An 18,470-nucleotide genomic window follows, 5' to 3' on the forward strand; every position below is an offset into this window, starting at 1 on the left:
TCAGAGACACAAGGGGTTATCGGACCTTGACATCTGGATTTAGGGGACACGGTTCAGTCCATAACACTACTTCACCATGGTCTCTCACTCATTGCTTTAAACTCCAAAACCTAAGTACCCTGCTTGCGCCCCTTCTTACCTGTGACAGCCCAGTGCTGCAGCATCTGACGTGCTGGTACTCAGCTCACTGTACACACGCACTCTATATGAACTGAGGCTCTCTGCAGTGGGAAAGGGGAGGGGACGTTTATTGGACACCCATTAGGGGACATACAGGCCTTGAATTTCAGGTAATAGTAAGAGCTGTCTGCTGGTGGTCCAGTGGTTAAGAATCCACCTGCCAATGCAGGAGACACGGCTTTGAGCCCTGGTCTGGGGAGATCCCACACGCCCTGGAGTAACTAAGCCCGGATGCCAACTCTATTGAGCCCATGCACCGCAGTTACTGAAGCCTGTGCTCCAGGGCCTATGCTCTTCAACAAGAGAGGCCGCCACAGTGAGAAGCCACCACGCTGAACGAAGAGTAGCCCCTGCTCGCAACTAGAGAAAGCCCACATGCAGCAAAGAGGACCCAGGGCTGCAAATGGATAAAATAAACAATTCATTATAAATGACCCATTTATAACAGCTTATAAGAATCATTCATAATAAATAAGCGAAAATATGTATTTAAAAATGAATGAATAAATAAAAATTAATAGTAGGAGGTGTCTGTTTATTCAGTGAGACACTGCCCCTATGGCACTTTTTATCTTCATATCAATAAAAATGTTATTCCCAACTGCAGTTGGGAAGTGCCAAGTATCATTCCAAGCACTTTATATGAAGTAATTTTTTGAATACTCACAATACCCTTTTGAGGTAGATATGATTATTTACATCCTTCTACAGATGGGCTTCCCTGGTGGCTCAGCTGGTAGAGAATCCGCCTGCAATGTGGGAGACCTGGGGTTTGATCTCTGGGTTGGGAAGATCCCCTGTAGAAGGGAAAGGCTACCCGCTCCAGTATTCTGGCCTGGAGAATTCCATGGACTATATAGTCTATGGGGTAACAAAGAGTAGGAAACAACTCAATGACTCTCACTTTTCACAGATAAGACACTGAAGCACGGACAGCTTAGGAAAACTTCCCCAAGTCTATAGTAACTGATGGAGTTGGATTTGAATCCCAATAGTTGGCTGCAAAGGCCATGCTTGTAATCATTACCAGATAGTATTTGGAAAAGGCAGGAGAGTTATTCTCATTGACTAGATGAGGAAATTGAAACCAAGCAGCTAAGGAACTCACTCAGGGTCACAGGGGTAAGGGGCAGAGTAGAAGCAGAATTCCTGCCCTGGAAGCCACAGGGCTTTCCTCCTGGGTCCCTTCCCCACACCCTGCTCCACTTACACAGACCCACAGGTAATAAGGCCAACCCACAATCTCTAAACCCTTATTTGTAGTTAACTGTCTCCAGCCGTGCATGCTAAGTCGCTTCAGATGTGTCTGACTCTCTGTGACCCCACGGACTGTAGCCAGCCAGGCTCCTCTGTCCATGGGATTCTCCAGGCAAGGATACTGGAGTGGGTTGCCATGCCCTCCTCCAGGGGATCTTCCCGACCCAGGGACTGAAGCCATGTCTCTTATGTCTCCTGCCTTGGCAAGCAGGTTCTTTACTACCAGCACCACTTCCATACCGAAGGGGTGATTATTGGGCAGAAGGGAAGGGAGGCCCCTTCTCGATTTAGAGCTAAATCTCGACTTAGATTTCCTCGCAGTGGCTTCCAGTGCACAAGCCCACGAGCCCCGAGGGGTCAGGTCTAGACCTGAATCCTGGCGTTTACTTTCTCAGCCTGAACGAGAAGCAGGGCAGGGCGGTGGGGAAGGCGCTGCGAGGGCCTGGGCCTCCCAGGAACACAGAGTATCATATTTCTCACGACCCGCCAATCACGGACGTGGGGGCGGGCCCACACCTGGGAGGCGGGGCCACACCTGGGAGGCGGGGCCGGACGGCGGAGGTGGGGGCCGCGGCGTCCCGGGGCGAGGCGCTGACGTGAGCCTGGCTCACCTGGGCCGGGCAGGTGAGGGCCGGCGCGGGGCGGGGAGAGGAGCCCGCAGTCCCTACCAGCGCGCAGCCAGGCGTTGCTCGCCCTACGGATCGAGGAGCGCGGTGGCGGCGGGTGATCGTGCCTGGGGGCTTGGTTCGGAGGGACGTTCGCTTCTGGCAGCCGGATTGAAGACAGGTGGGAACGCCAAAGTCCGGAGACTAGCTTGGGGAAGGGAGGGCACGCCCGCTGGTGAAGGGTCCCCTCCAGAGCCTGCAGGGGCGAGGAGAGCTTGCTTAGGGACATCTGTGCGTCGGGCGATGTCCTCTAGGGCTGGATGCCTGTCCCTGTGACCCAGGTGGCTCCTGGATGGTCAGTCCCAGCTTGGGATCGCCGGACCCTTCCCGACCCCTCGCTTCAGTCCACCTCCTTTCCCTCCCCGCCCAGCGGGAGAGCGCGGCTCCCAGCCTCCACCCACCCACCGTCGGGGCGCGCTAAGGCGCCTCCACCCCTCTGGTCCTACCGGCTCGCCGCTCCGCCGGCCCTCGCTGCCCAAAGAGGGGATTTCCCAGGCCGGCCGGCCGGCCCTCGGTCTTGGTGGGTGTTTTGGGAAATTGCGGGTCGGGGCAATCAGTAGCTTCGGCCAGTTTGTTTTCTGTCCTGGAATTTGTTTAGCACCGTCAGACCCCTCGCCCTGGGCCTGGGAGACACCCGTGGATTTCCAAGTAGCCAAACGAGGTGCTGGGGAGGGTGGCGCCGGGTGTGGCTGCTCTGGGGGTGAGGCTCTCTTCGCCTGAAGGGGCTGGAGGGCGGGTGTGGAGAAGTGGGGAAAGTCTTCCAGGCCGGGCTGGAAAGCAGGCCCGGGGTGCCACTGTTCACGGGGAGCCTGCTGTGTGGTAAAGGGGTCATCCCAACGCGACCCTGCTGTCTTGGTGGCTGTCAAAAGTGGAAGCCAGGAAGGGAGATGAAGGCGCGTTTGAGCCGGGGTTGGTGAAGGCGGGGTGCCGACCCAGGACAGTACTTTAGGCTTAGATGTTTGTATAACACTTGACACCAGCACCCTATACAGGGTCGCTAGCTCTCTCCAGCCCCCAGCTTCAATCAAGCAGGGAGGAAGGGCATAGGAATTATGGCTAGAGGCTCAGAATTTACCCATAAACAGGGCTGAACTAAATGGAGGAAAGACTGGGGAACTTGGAAGATGGCATTTCAGGGCCCTCCAGGAGGGAGAAGAAAAGCAGGACCATTCCCTGAGGCCTGTCTGTAAGAAATGAGGGTGCTTGTGTTTTACTCTGAGCAAAATCATTGACAGCTGAGTCTCAGCTTCGGGGAGGCCGTGTTCCTGGAAAGTAGTCTGGGCAGGGGCTGCAGAGATGGCAGTGTGGGTGTTTCTAGGGGGCCTGTTCCCTGGATTGAGGGTGTGAGAGAGGACAGTTCATGCCCTGGGGAGGTTGAAAGCATCTGTGCTCAGGGCCCAGTGTGAGGGGAATGATTGGGTTAGCATCTTTGTTCTGTGGCTGGTTGAATACCTGTTGAAGACTCAGGCCTTGAATTCTCTAGCCTCTATAATGGCGGCTAGAGATAACCAGAGCTGAATTCAACTAGGCTAGGGTTGTTCTGTGGGCCTTGGGATTTGGGTGGCAAGAGTGTTTTGAAAGAAAACTTTGGTTTAGGTGTGTTTAAGGGTGGGTGTCATGCAGTCTCCTCCCTAAGCACTTTGTTGGCCCTCTGTGCTGCTTGGATCTTTGTCGATGTTTTTGGTTTACTCTCTTGGTGTACAGAAGAAGGGAGAGACTTGGAGGGCTGGGTGCAGTGGCAGGTTATGGTACAGCACACTCTGATTCAAAAGTATTGGGTCCAGGTCCCAGGTAAAACACTTTGCTGTGCCTCAGTTAACCCAGCTGTAAAATGGGGATGATAACAATACTACTTGTAGATCATGAGGATGAGGTCAGGCACATTAAGTAAAAGCGTACGTGAAAACTATAAAGCCTATGTAGATATAGAGGATTGTTGTTACCATGGTTTATATTAGCTGAAGGCCATCATCTTTTTTACCTCCCAGTGGCCAAGAAATGCCTTAGCTTCCTGTGGTTAAAAAAAAATATATATATATTACTTGTAGTGTTCTGTTTTTAAGTTATGAATCAAAACATGTCATTGTAGGAAAATGTGAATCATATAAAAGTATGTAGGGAAGCATGAAAGTCACCCACAATCTAACCATCACTAAGGTAACTACTTAGGTAATGACTAAGAACTTCTTGTTGCATCGATATTTTATTTCTACCCAAGTGCATGTTATGTTACAAGATGGAAGAGATACTATCCAGTCAATATTGTATGATGCCTTTTCCCTCTTAAGCACATGTAAACATTTCCCCAAATCCAATAAAAATTCTTCAGATGCCTCGATGTTAATAGCTGCTTGATACTGCAGCCTATGAATGTCTGATTAGCTGTTTTCCCCTGTTATTTCGGTTGCTTCCCAATTTTCCCTTTCTGCCTGTTTTTGTAGTCTTAGTTACTGGGTGGCAGGTGGAGTTACTGGTCGGCTTTGAGAAGATGGGGAGGGTTAGCTGTGATGGAGGTGGGGTAGGGAGGAGGAGGCTGGGCAGGGTTGCCCCTGCGTGCTGCCATCTTGCAAGAATGCTGAGAACACAGGGCTCTAGATCTTAATCATTGATCTCTATGGGTGGCTACTTCTCCCTCCCCATCACTGTGTGTGCAGTTCCTTGTGTTGGCTTGGTTGCCTTAATTTTTTTCTTGATGTGCCGTGGATCAACTAGGAGGAACTCTCTTCTTCAAAGCCCGCAATCCTTCAAGGGGTGGATTTCACATGTCTGCCAGGCCTAGACACAGGACTGGCCATATTGTAATAAGTGTGTTAGTCGCTCAGTTGTGTCCAGCTCTTTGTGACCCCACGGACTCTAGCCCGCCAGGCTCCTCTGCCCATGAGATTTCCCAGGCAAGGATACTGGAGTGGGTTGCCATTCCCATCTCCAGGGGATCTTCTTGACCCAGGGATCGAACCTGGGTCTCCCATGTTGCATGCAGATTCTTTATCTCCTGAGCCACCAGGGAACAGTATAGGAAGGCTGACCGTATTGCAATAGATCTTCTCAAAAGCCCCTCACTAGGTTGGACCCGTTTGCCACCCATTTCCAGTTCTCTTGGTTCTTCCTTCGACCCATCCCCCCCATCACCACAGGCCAGGACTGAGGAACGGAAGGCTAGAACTTGCCCTGCGGAGGATATGCATTCCCTCCTTGTAAGGTAAATGTTTTCCGGGGTTTGATAGCTTGGTTTGCTGCCCTATGGAGCAACCTACACCAAGGCCAAGAACTTGGGGGTAGAGGGCACTTAAACACCCCATGCCACCTCTCCTGCCCACGGGGAGCTCTGCTGCGGGGGGGGGGGGGGGCAGGTTTCAGTTGCACGGCTTGGTAATTGGGTCAGAAGGCTCAGGTGAGGGCAGGTGCTGCTTTTCTCTTAAAGTGCCGGTGACCCAGCTGGGTTTGCGTTTTCCCGTTTGCTGTCAGGCTGGCCAGGGGAAAGAAGTGACGCATTAGGGGCCACCCCCTCAGCTAAGCTCCTCCGAGGGGGAGACTTAAGCTGACTCAACTGGTTTGATTTCTGAACCGCAACCCCAGTGGGAATCTTTCTGGGTGGGAAGGTGACTTATTTATCTTCCTTTTCTCAGGTTCTTGTGGGGTTTGAGCAATTCCAGCGTGGATTTCTTCAGGCAGTCTGATGAAAACATTGTGTTTAGTTATTGACCTCGTGCTTGTCACACAGTAGCTGATGAACAAACATTTGTTGAATGAACGTTGTTTTGCAGGCATCTCTTTCTCACCTGAAAATAAAAACAAAGTGAGATAAGAACACCGGAAAAAAAAAAAAAGACTCTAAATGCAACATCCCAGGCAAGCAGTTCTCCAGGGATTGCTCTTTCCTGTAGACACCCAGTTGGGACAGGCCTTTGTTTCCCCCGCTGGCACCAAATGTTATCTGCTAGGCTGTGCTGAGCCCTTCTATTTTTATGAGGATCAATTGCAGACTTTACCCAGGCTGGCTCCTGTAGCCAATCAGTTCCACTCACCCTTTGTGGGGGAGATAAACAGACCCAGGTGAGGAGGCTGTCCTAACAGCAGGGAGCGTGTCTCATGACTGTTTTTCGGACTTTAGGGTTAGGCGCTGTGATATTTGATTATTCTGGGGCTTCTGAGCTTTACCAGACTCAGTTACAGAGCACGGGATTGTTCTAGGGATAACCAGCTCATACTCCCCTTCCCTTGTTTTTCTCCCCTGTACAGAACCTTTGGGTGGCCCAGAGAAAGGAAACCTGACTTGAGGCCCAGCTCTCGGATTCCTGTGGATACACTGCCTGTTCATCTATGTGAGTGAGGACTTTGCAACCAGGACCCACCCCTTTGCCTACTTCTCTCTCATCACGATGCTGTCATTCCGTAGTTGTCTAAAAAGAGTGCGCGCTTCAAGTTCTTGTCTATGCTTTGCTGTTTCCATAACTTTTTTCTTCCCTCTCCTGAGATGAGATTGAAAAGGGCAATTTCCCTTCTGTTCCCTTGGTACTTCAGGAAGAACTGTGTTCCAGCAGGGATGACATCATCTTTTTATTTTTCTGCCTCAGGATTTAAATAGAAGAAATGTGATCTACTTACATGATAAGTCTGATTTGGCTGGAGCATGAAAAATAAATGGCTTTGAAATAAGAATCAAAAGAACCTTTTAACCTCTTTTCTTTTCTTCCCCACCTGGCACAGTTTATTCCCATATTTAGTTTCTTTGCTGTAATCTAATGAAACTGTAGCTCTGTCATACGGGAACAGTGGCTGGGAACTTTTCCCAGGGGCTGGCCTAATTCTCCTTTCCCCACTTCTCCCCTCAAGCGAGATCATGGCCCTCCACCCCCGCAGAGTTCGGCTGAAGCCCTGGCTGGTGGCCCAAGTGGATAGTGGCCTGTACCCAGGGCTCATCTGGCTACACAGGGACTCCAAACGCTTCCAGATCCCCTGGAAACATGCCACCCGGCACAGCCCCCAGCAAGAGGAGGAAAACACCATTTTCAAGGTAAAGGTCTTCTTTTACCATCTCACTCAAAACGTTTTCCAGTTCTCAGGCCTTTTTGGGTTTTTGTTGTCTTGTTTTCAGTTTTGGCGTGAAGAAGGTACTAGATGCAAGATGCTGAGGCAGCAGAATGTTGTTGATGCGGGTGGGGGGACAGACTTAGCAGGCGTAGTGATTTCTCTTGTTGGGGCACGTCTGTTATTATGGTTGAGGCCGTTTATTCTTTCTAATCGGTGGAAGGTACTCAGCTCACATCCCAAGGGATGGCACGTGTGACTGGCTATACTGTTAATTGCTTTTATGCTGAGGCTGTTTCTAGAGCTTTGGAGGGTCAGCCAGCAGTCAGTCTTTCGTTCACTCAAGGCTCTTGCTCTGGCCTGGAAATGGCTATCCAGACCCAGGCAGAACTACTGAGTGGCAGCAGGCTCCTAACAGCCTGTAGAATGGGTGTTGAGGGCCTCTGCAAGTTTCCTTTGAAATTAAAACATTTTGACTCATCCATCTATGCATGCATGCTCTGTTGTGTCTGACTTTTTGCGACCTCATGGACTATAGCCCTCCAGGCACCTCTGTTTATGGGATTTTTTCCAGGCAAGAGTATTGGAGTAGGTCACCATTTCCTCTTCCAGGGGATCTTCCCAACCCAGAGATCAAACCCCCGTCTCCTTCACTGGCAGGCAGGTTCTTTACCCTTGAGCCATCTTAAAAAATGAAAGGTGATTTAATTGCAGGTTTTTATTCTACAAATGTTTTCTTAACTAAAGAATAGCTCAGATGTGAGAGTTATTTCGCTTAACGGAAAACAAGATTGAATCACGTGGCATGGTATAAAATGTGAGTGAAACCAAAATCTAAGACGGAAGTCAGTGAGAAGGTAGCTGTAGGAAGCTGTTATGTGGTTTGTAACTCTGGAACCTGTGCCTCCACTCCAGACCGACTTCTCTGTGCTGGTCAGTCTTCTCTCTCTTGAGTAACTTTAGTTCCTGCACCTCCAAAACACGGAGAAATGAGTTTCTCCATTTTTTCCCTGACTAGCAGCTGGAAGTCAAGTGAAATCCAGTGTCTATCCTGAACTTCTCAAGACTGATGCGTCAGGTTCTGGCTGAGATTGGGCCAGGAGAGGTGAACTCATACCTCAAAGGAGAGCCATCCCAGAACTGTTCTATTGGGTGTAGAGAAAAGAGGTAGAGAAAAAATTGGCCTGTGAATACTTACAAAGTAAATCAGTGCTTTTAATTTAAAAATTTAATAATGATATACAAGTGGTAAGGAAACCATCTGGAAACCAGCACCAATTATTGGAGCTGCCATCAGAGGAGGATGGGCCTGGTATGGCCTCTTTCCTTGGCTTGCAGCCAGACTTGCTGTTGAAGTGCCTGGTGGTGGCTGGCCATGGGGAAAGAGGCTGGTTCCCGAAGGTTCCACTCACGAGAATGTTCTGAATCCTTAGGGCTTGAGGAAAAGGTAGCTGTGGGCAGCTGCTTTGTCCTGGCTACATCTGTGCATCTGTTTGTGGCATGCTAAGGGGAAGTCTGGGTGTCAGGAGGAGAATGAGTGTGCCTTCACAGATCCCAAGCTCTGGCAGGCCTTTGGCAGGATAAGGGTGTCGAGGTGATGACCAGAATTAAGAGGGTGTCTGCTCCACACTCTAGGCGCATTATCTCATTTAGGTCTCGACGATGCTGGAAGGAGGACATTACCCTCCTATTGTAGATGTAAAAGCTGAATCTCACAGGGGCTATGTAACTTGTCCAAATCACATAGCCAATAAGTGGTGGGGCCAGGATTTGAACCCAGGCCTATCTGCTGCCCCCTCCATTATCAGACAGCCCCTTCTGACCAGGAACTATGAGTCCTGGCTTCAGATCCTACTACCGTCACTCGCATGTGTGGTCTTGAACAAGTCACATAATCTCTTTAGGCTTTAACTTCCCCTTCAGTAAAATCGGGATAAAACCAGTCTTGCCTGTCCCACGAGATGGTTGTGAGAATTGAGTGAAATAAACGTCTAGAAAGGGACTCATAAATTGCTGTAAAAATGCAGAGACTGTGTCCATTTTTGGAAGAGAAATAGGGACCTGCCCGGTGACCAGAATCTCAGAATGGGTTTGAACACGGGTTGTTCATGAAGACAATGGCTGTCACGTGGTGGATACCACCCTCTGTTGCATCAGCCTCAGGTCCTCCACAGAGTCTGAATGGGCCCTGGGGGGTGGCTGTGCTGTGAGCAGAAAGGGCTCTGGGTTAGTCTGGCTGCTCTCCCTGGAGGGGCAGGGATTCAGGGAACCACAGAGATTTGCAGACCTGTGCCAAAGTCAGCACTGCCCAAGCCAGCTGAGTGGGGCCAGAGGGTGAGTGGACCTGGAGGTCAAACAAATGGAGGAGAAAACAGGGAGAGACAGCCGCCAGGCACTGCCAGGCGCAACTGGAGATAGGACTCTCTGGACACTGGGGGCCAGTGAGGTGGAGCTTTCCTACCGGGGGCTGGACGCAATGGAGCCTGCTACGCTGAGGGCTGCAGCCTTGTCAGCCCTCTTCACTCCATACCGCACAGCAAGGAGGGGAGCCCCCTCTGGCCCCAGAAGAGGGTAGGAAGAAATGAGTGAATTGGAGGAGAAGGATTCAGGTTGGCCATTGGAAGAAGCTTCCTTGTGACTGTGAGGCTCTGCAGGGAGAGACCAGAGTGCTCAGAGGACGGGGCAGAAAAACTCCGTCTGGGCTTGAGGAAGAAGTCCACAGTCAGGATCAGAGGCGGGGAGGTGGGACTGGACGAGCAACGGGCCCGGTCAGCTTGAACAGGCTGCCATGTGCTTCCCGATCTTGAGTCCTTGGCAGATGACACCCCCCTTTTCTGTACCAGGACGTACTACACAGCCCTGAGAAAGCGCGGACATGGAGAATATGTTCGCGGTGGGGAAGGGTGGAGAGCCCATGAAGCAGACACGCTGATGCCTGTTAGACCTGGAAACTGAAAACCAGAGCGGCGAGGCCACAGGGGTTTTGGCCCAGGCCACCAGCCACTGGGGTTTCCAGAGAAATGTTCCCAATGTGGGAGTTTGGGGAAGTAGGGAAAGGCAGGCAGTGTGAGTTTATTAGGACTTGAGGCCCTCCGCCGCCCGCTGAAGCGAGTTGAATTCTCAGAGTGCGTGTCCTGCCCTCCTGCAGGCTATTTTAGTCCTAAAGGCACTTGGTTTCTGCAGTTATTTGTGCATCAGATTGAAGATGGAAGGGGAGGGAACAGCAAGACCACACTCTTCAAATCATACGCCATCTTCCTTTTTCTTGTTATATAAGCAACTCATGTCAAAAAAAAAAAAGTAAAACAAAACAAAAAAAATTATATGCAATCCTGCTTTCAGAGTTACCATTAGTATCTTAGTGTACATTTGTTTCAGATGTTTATTTATTTTCAGCCCTTCATTATGGCCATTGTAGTCACCAACTGGCACCAACGCTTGAGATAAGGCTCCTCTTTTCACAAGATTATATTTGCATCTGGTTTAATCTCACTCCGGCCCTCCTTCGCCTGGTCCTCCAAGGTGGTGTTTCCTGCTGCAGCCTCTGTATACTGGGGTTGGGACGATGGGGCGGCCACGCGGGGCCATGTGTGTCTGTGTCTGCCTGCGGGAGGGTGGGCGCGCTTTGCAGCGTGTCTGGGTAACAGCAGGCATTCACTGCAGTTTCCTGTCCTTCAGGCCTGGGCTGTGGAGACAGGGAAGTACCAGGAAGGGGTGGATGACCCCGACCCAGCTAAATGGAAGGCCCAGCTCCGCTGTGCTCTCAACAAGAGCAGAGAGTTCAACCTCATGTATGATGGCACCAAGGAGGTGCCCATGAACCCAGTGAAGATATATCAAGTGTGTGACATCCCCCAGCCCCAGGGCTCGATCATTAACCCAGGTAAGGCCCCAGCTGCTGCGGAGAAGGTGGACAGTGTGCTGGGTTCCTGGCTAGACCCTTCAAGAGATAGTTGACTTGAAAATTGCCTCGCTTAGAATGTTTATGACTGCTGAACAAGAAATCTTGTCCCTAGAAAGGCTCAGAGAACAAAAGATATAAACTCAGCAAGGTGTTCCTACTCACTTGTTGGAACACTAAAGCATTAGAAAATGGAGGGAGCATAGAGTTCTGTAAAAATAGCTTCTCTCTGGGCTCAACGCTGAGAAGAGAGGCCAGATAGTTTAGAAGGAGGAGGGATTAAAACTTGGAAGGTCTGAGTTCTAAACCTAGTTCTTTTCACTTCGCTACCATGGGACTTTGAATCAAGTCCTTTGACCTTTTGAGCCTCAGTTTCTTTCATTAGAAAACCCGGGCTCTCATCTTTCTTGCCTATTTCAAAGGCTGTTCTAAGAATCAATTAACATGACATTCTAAAAGCTCTCTTTAGATAAGTTCTCTTTATAAATGATGGTTGAATGTCATTGAATTTGTAGGGTAAGATCCAACTAAGAGCCAGATAATTTAGACTTGACCTCCAGTGAATCTAGGGAGGCCCTGCCATGAGGGAAGTTTCTGTCCTCACATTACGTTTACACAGGAGAGAAGCTGTGGTCCTTGAGTCCTTAAAAGGGATATTAATGCATCAAAGTAAGTTTAGAGTAGAAGTTAAAAGTTTTCTGGACGGGAATAGGGTGTGCAGCTCCTGGGTAGGGGAGGGGATGAGAGCTTACACTAGGGTTCTAGAGAAGGAGGTGGAAGGCGGGGTGAACGACTTCAGTCCCCCCACTTTGGCTAGGGCATTGGAGATGCACGCTGAACCCCAGGAGCCTCTGTGCTGGCAGTGGCTAGCTTGAACAGTGGGTCAGCTACCAGGATGACGGTGAAGAGTGAGCGGCTCGCTTGTGGGCTTGTGTGTCTGTTTTTCGGGAAGGATCCACTGGGTCTGCTCCTTGGGATGAGAAAGACAATGATGTGGATGAAGAAGATGAGGAAGATGAGCTGGACCAGTCACAGCACCACGTCCCCATTCAGGACACCTTCCCCTTCCTGAACATCAATGGTGAGAGGGGTGATGGAGGGGTGCGGAGGAGGAAGAGGAGGTAAGGGGCTTTCATTTTGCAACTGTTGACAGTATATCCACTGCTGCCCCGGGAACAGTGACCGGACCCTGTGGCCAGGTCGCCAGTCTGTTAGCAAGTAGGGGTCATAGGCAAAGGAATTCCTAGGCCTGGTTATCCCATTGGGGTGGCTTCTAGGCATAGAGAGCATCTTCTGAGTCAAGTGATAATTCAGAGAAATTAAAAAATGAAATTCATTCTCAATCACACATACAAATACACCAGCTGTTATAACTTTTGCTGATTTCCTTCAGGTCAAAGTGCAGACATCCTTTTCATGAATTGTAGGCCAATTCTTCTGCTGTTTGTCTTGGTATAAATTTTCTGTTACTCCCTTAACAGGGTCTAAGACTGTATCATGGGACTCTGCTAAGACTATATCATGGGACCCTTGTGGCTTCTACAGCTCTTAATACTAGGCTCTGATAAAATTTATCTACTAGAGAGACTTTTATCTTTTTTTTTTAACCTTTTGAATTCAGCTTCCCATGAAAAATGAGTTGAGAGGTCTGAGGGTCACTGCTTGACAGAGCAGGTACTGCATTTTCTGTTGTACTGAGGATTCTCAAACACAGGGTGAATTGCTCTTCTGTAGCCGCTGCACTTGAACTTTCCACTGACATGCTCCTAGACATGTGACTTGCATTCAGTTGAGCAGCTTTTCACTGCCTTTCTAAGTTCCATCTGGCTGTGTTCGAGACTCCATGGACTGTAGCCCACCAGGCTCCTCTGTCCATGGGATTCTCCAGACAAGAATACTGGAGTGGGTTGCCATGCCTCCTCCAGGCGATCTTCCCAATCCAGGGATTGAACCCGAATCTCTTATGTGTCCTGCATTGGCAGGCAAGTTTGTTTGTTTGTTTGTTTTTTTACCACTAGTGCTACCTGGCTGCTATGGGTCAAATGAGATAATTTTGCCACCTAAAAAATTCAGTATAGCAAGATGATTCCTTTAGGATTTTGGAATACCCTACTCTAGATGATGCCCCTTCCTTGGAGAGTCAAGAAATATCTACTTGTCTTCCTTCACTTACCCTGTCATTTATAACTTTGCAGCCAAGTGATGAGTAAAGACAGTCATCATAGAGCTCGCTCAAGCTAATATTGCCACAGATACATTCCCATTTAGTGAAATTTTAAGATTTGGACATTTGGAAACGTGAGATCCTTTCCCAAATCCTTGGCTGACTCATTCTGTTCTTCTCACCCCTTAAAAGGATACAACTCATTTCCTGGATATATATATACTTTTTTTTTTACTATTAAAAAAATTATTTTCCTGATTTCCTATTTCTTTTCATGTCTTATTAAAGATACTGTTTTGTGGCCCTATGTTACGGGCCACCTTGGATCCTTTATGGAAACGTGAACATATATTAAAAACAAAAGTAAAACGGGTACATAGATATAACCAGACTTGTACACAAAGGATCAAAGAAACATTAGCCTCTGTGATTTCAGAGCTGTTGGGCAGAGAAAGAAGAATTGTTGAAGAATTAGATGCATAAAAGGTGAGGTTAGAAGGAGAAATCTGAAAACTTTGGAGTGAGCCAACTTTGACAATAGCAGGGAAATAGGATGGGTTTTTCATTCTCTCAAGTTCTTTTCACTTTGCTACTATGGGACTTAAAATTAAGTCCTTTGACCTTTTGAGCCTCAGTTTCTTTAATTGGATACTTTGGAATAAATAATACTCTTACATGGTTTAAATTCATAATGATACAAAAAGGAAATCAGCTGAAAGATTTTCCTTCCATCCTTTCTCTAAACAGTTCCTTTCCTGGAGGAGACAGATCTTACCAGTTTCTTGAGTATCCTTTTAGAAGTTTCATGCATATAAAGTGTTTGTTTTTAAATGAATTTCTGTATATTAACACTCAAAGTTAATCAACCAGTTTAGTTGAGTTCATTTTACAGAAGACAACCAGCTTCTATTTAATTGCTGGGCCCAAATTTTGCAACAGGGAACCTCACATTCATACCCATTCTAATTTAATCCCAGAGAAAACTCACTTGTCTTTTGAAGTGAAGTGAAGTTGCTCAGTCGTGTCCGACTCTTTGCAACCCCGTGGACTGTAGCCCACTAGGCTACTCCGTCCATGGGATTCTCCAGGCAAGAATACTGGAGTGGGTTGCCATTTCCTTCTGCAGGGGATCTTCCTGACCCAGGGATCGAACCCAGGTCTCCCGCATTGCTGGCAGACGCTTTAACCTCTGAGCCACCAGGGAAGCCCACTTGTCTGTTAGTCATCAGCAAATGTACGTTGTCAGAATTATGAGTCGGATGCAGAAATAACAAGATTAGGAAGCAGAAACAGGAGAACCTTGTTTCTCTTTGGTGTTTGTTGGGGAAATTATTGATGGGCTGCTACAATGAGTTGTGGTCTAGTTTTGGACCTTTAAGGTTTTAAAGCCTCCGACCCAGGTGGTATGCATGAGAGGGACCCTGCCAGCTCACCCACAGCCTTCTGTTTTAGGTTCTCCCATAGCACCAGGCAGTGTGGGCAACTGCAGTGTGGGCAACTGCAGCCCTGAAGCAGTGTGGCCCAAAACAGAACCTCTGGAGATGGAAGTGCCCCAGGCACCTATACAGCCTTTCTATAGCTCTCCAGAGCTGTGGATCAGCTCACTCCCAAGTAAGTAAGCCTTGGTTTCCTAACTGGATCTTCAGCTCCTATTATAGTCCATTTCCTGCCCCACCTTCTGCCTCCATTTCTTTGCCTTGTATAGAATAGTCCCCCAGGCAGCCTCTGTGTCTGGTTCCTGGCTGGCTGATGAGTCACTGGGGAAGAAGTAAAGAAACATTAGCCCATACTTGCTTGCCCAAAGAGATGCTCTGATTGGCTGCTGTGCAGCTCTGCGTTACTCACCTCTTAGGTGGGTGGAAGGCCTGGGTTTATCAGTTTGCCTAGGGTATTTGGGGACCAGGTTAGTTGTAGGATAGGGAGGTTAACGACTGTGGATTTGGTCAAGGAGGCTCTTGGGTTCCGAGGGGCTTTAGGATCCAGAGAATATCTCTTTCTGAATTGCGCACAAATCCATCTCAGTGAAGAATCAATGTCCTCCCTCTCCCTTTCACAATACACACGGTGGGGGTGGGGGGCGGGGGGACTATCATTTTGTCCAAGAGGCTGATAGCTTTGATAAGACCGGTAGCTTTCAATAGACATTTACTGAGTGCAAATTTACTTTGCTGTGAACTGCGTCCTTTTGTGATGTGTTATTAGAACAGGTCGACCGTGTGTGCTCATCTGTGTACTTTTCAGAAAGATGGCTTGGTACTTTTTATTGTCTCTGGTTTCTTTAAACAGTGAGTCAAAAATGATAACACAAACCAGATGCTGCCTTAGTTTTTTCAGCTCCTTCCAACGCCTATTGATGTAAAGACTCAGTACAAAATGGGGAGACTAGGACCCGAAACTTTGGTTGGAGGAATTCTAGCTCTTAGGGAGTGGAGATTGAACCTAGATAGTACAGATGGACTTTGAACTGTTTGCTTCAAGGCAGCCTTTCGAGGGAATACTCCCAGGATATGTTGATGTCTCCCTGTGTGGCAGGAAGGATAACTATGCCAGTGGCCTTCCTGGATGCTGGCTGAAAGGTGGCTTGATCCTAATGGACTTGCACGAGTCTTAGGTATGGACAGACAGAGCAGTGGAGCAGGACTCTCACTGTCCCGTCTTACGTTGCAGTGACTGACCTGGACATCAAGTTTCAGTACCGTGGGAAGGAGTACGGGCAGACCATGACCGTGAGCAACCCCCAAGGCTGCCGGCTCTTCTATGGGGACCTGGGTCCCATGCCTGACCAGGAGGAGCTCTTTGGTCCCGTCAGCCTGGAACAGGTCAAGTTCCCGGGGCCGGAGCACATCACCAATGAGAAGCAGAAGCTGTTCACCAGCAAGCTGCTAGACGTCATGGATAGAGGACTGATTCTGGAGGTCAGCGGGCACGCCATCTATGCCATCAGGCTGTGCCAGTGCAAGGTGTACTGGTCTGGGCCATGTGCCCCATCCCTTGTTGCCCCCAACCTGATTGAGAGACAGAAGAAGGTCAAACTGTTTTGTCTGGAAACGTTCCTGAGTGGTGAGTCTTTTTTCAGAGGATTGATGGGTGGGAACAGCTCCCTCCAAGTATGTCTTCCTCCTTCCTGCCCCGCCTCTCCTGGCTCTGCAAAGATCTTAAGGAAACAGTTTCTTCAGCAAGAAGTCAAGGTAGAAGAGAACCTTGATTCTGAAAAATAAAGGTGACCGGGGCAGAAGGATGTTCCACTCCAAAGCTATATATGTGAAGCCAGTTTTAGGTTGGTTGTGGTACCTTTGTTGGCAGAAGAGGGAGATAGCCTTTCATTGCTCCCCAGAGTCCACCAACTTATTTATCCTTCACTTTAGAAGGTGACGCTACTCATCATAATTGGTTAAACATATAGTCTTCTCGTTTGGGACATATTTGAGTGGCAAATTCAAGCAGGTGTATTTAAGGAGAGGAATGAGATGTAAATCTTCCAATGTGATTTGAACCCCAAGTCTAGTTTAAGTGGTGTCCGATAAAACCCTCTGAAATGATGAAAATCTTCTATGTTTGTGTTGTTTGGTATGTTAGTCACTAGCCACATGTGGCTGTTGAGTATGTAGATGTTACTAACGTGACTAAGGAACCAAAATGCAGTAGCCACATGTGGCAAGTGGCTACTATACCAGACAACATAACATAAAAGCTGGTATTTACTGAGTGGATATGGAATGACCCAGTACACCAAACTGCCCTTCCATATTCTACAGATCTCATTGCCCACCAGAAAGGACAGATAGAGAAGCAGCCACCATTTGAGATCTACTTATGCTTTGGGGAAGAATGGCCAGATGGGAAACCCCAGGAAAGGAAACTCATCTTGGTTCAGGTGAGGAGATAATTGTCAACAACTCTTTGCCTTTTTGTCAATGCTTTAGCCCGTAGGTCTGGGGTTGAGCCCTGAGTTGAGGTATCCATCAGCCTGTGTGGATTTTAATCCCATTAGACGGAATAGCAACAAAGTTTTGTATATTGTACAGTAGAACCAGGCTGGAGTATAGAGGGTCCTCAAGGCAAATTACTGATTCACGGGAGACTTTGTTTTCTCACTGACTTTAGAGTCTTGCAGAGCCTAATAGGATATGACTCTTTGCAGCTCTTTTAGAAGTCTTTTGAGCTACTTTAAGGACATATTCTGGAAAGTGGCAGCAAGACCACTTGGGTTCGGCTGTGGATTGTGCAACAGGATAGGCAACAGATGAAATCTGAGTAAGAGTCTTTGTCAATAAGCAGCTATTTATTTAGGTATGTGATGTGATGCTGCCTCTTGGTTCTTTACCTTCATCTGAACCAAATTCTAAAGTGAACCTTGGCAGGATAGTCCAGAGAGATGAAAGCATATTCTGTGTCTAGACATTAAAGTTGGGGACGTCCCTATGGCCTCACTAGTCCTTCCTTCAATCTTGGGTCCCTCCTGCTGGTTTGTTTTTCTTTCTTTCTGTGAACTTTTTTCTCAGAGGATACCTGTGTGCTCCGTGTCCTGAGCAGGTCATTCCGGTGGTGGCTCGGATGATCTATGAGATGTTTTCCGGTGACTTCACACGATCCTTTGACAGTGGCAGTGTCCGCCTGCAGATCTCAACTCCAGACATCAAGGATAACATCGTTGCTCAGCTGAAGCAGCTGTACCGCATCCTGCAAACCCAGGAAAGCTGGCAGCCTATGCAGCCTGCCCCCAGCATGCAACTGCCCGCTGCCCTGCCAACCCAGTAATCATGAATACCATCTTCCCTTTTTTTTTTTTTTACAATATTGTACATATGAATATTTTTTACTTTTCAGATTTAACCAGCTTTCAAGCCTTTCTTCTAACAATATTAGTAGTCTCTGACTCTCCAAGTATGTCTAGCTTTTAAAGTTGATTTAATTTATGAAAAAAATCATGCTTCATACTTTCCTCTTCTTCTTTAAACCTCCCAAGGTAGTGTAATGTAGTATCAATAGAAGGAGATTTAGCCTGGAGTCTGGACAACAGGGTTCTAACTGCAGCTTTGCTTCCAGTGGGATGAGCTTGAACCCAGTCATTTAACCTCTGGGCTTCATATTTGTTACTGTAAAGTGAAGGAGAATGATGCCTGAAATAATGCCAGCTTTAAGACTCTGACTTGATGACTTCATTCTATTTGTACAAGGCAAAACTGCTTGGAACAGAACCCTTCTGCCTTGTTCTTGCGCCTTTTTTTTTTTTTTTTTTGCTTTCATTAAAGTCCCCTGAAGCACTGATTTGTCC

General features: G+C 48.2%; 1 protein-coding gene across 1 annotated transcript; it reads left to right on the forward strand.

Moving 5' to 3' along the window:
- Nucleotides 2,036–18,463, forward strand: IRF6 (interferon regulatory factor 6). The gene is made up of 9 exons (XM_018060775.1): nt 2,036–2,223; nt 6,342–6,424; nt 6,936–7,116; nt 10,809–11,013; nt 11,984–12,112; nt 14,648–14,806; nt 15,863–16,255; nt 16,951–17,069; nt 17,729–18,463. Exons 3-9 carry the CDS (start codon nt 6,943–6,945, stop codon nt 17,951–17,953), a joined length of 1,404 nt encoding a protein of 467 aa, XP_017916264.1. The 5' UTR covers nt 2,036–2,223; nt 6,342–6,424; nt 6,936–6,942; the 3' UTR covers nt 17,954–18,463.

This window comes from Capra hircus, chromosome 16 (genome assembly GCF_001704415.2).
Source record: "Capra hircus breed San Clemente chromosome 16, ASM170441v1, whole genome shotgun sequence".
NCBI lineage: Eukaryota > Metazoa > Chordata > Mammalia > Artiodactyla > Bovidae > Capra > Capra hircus.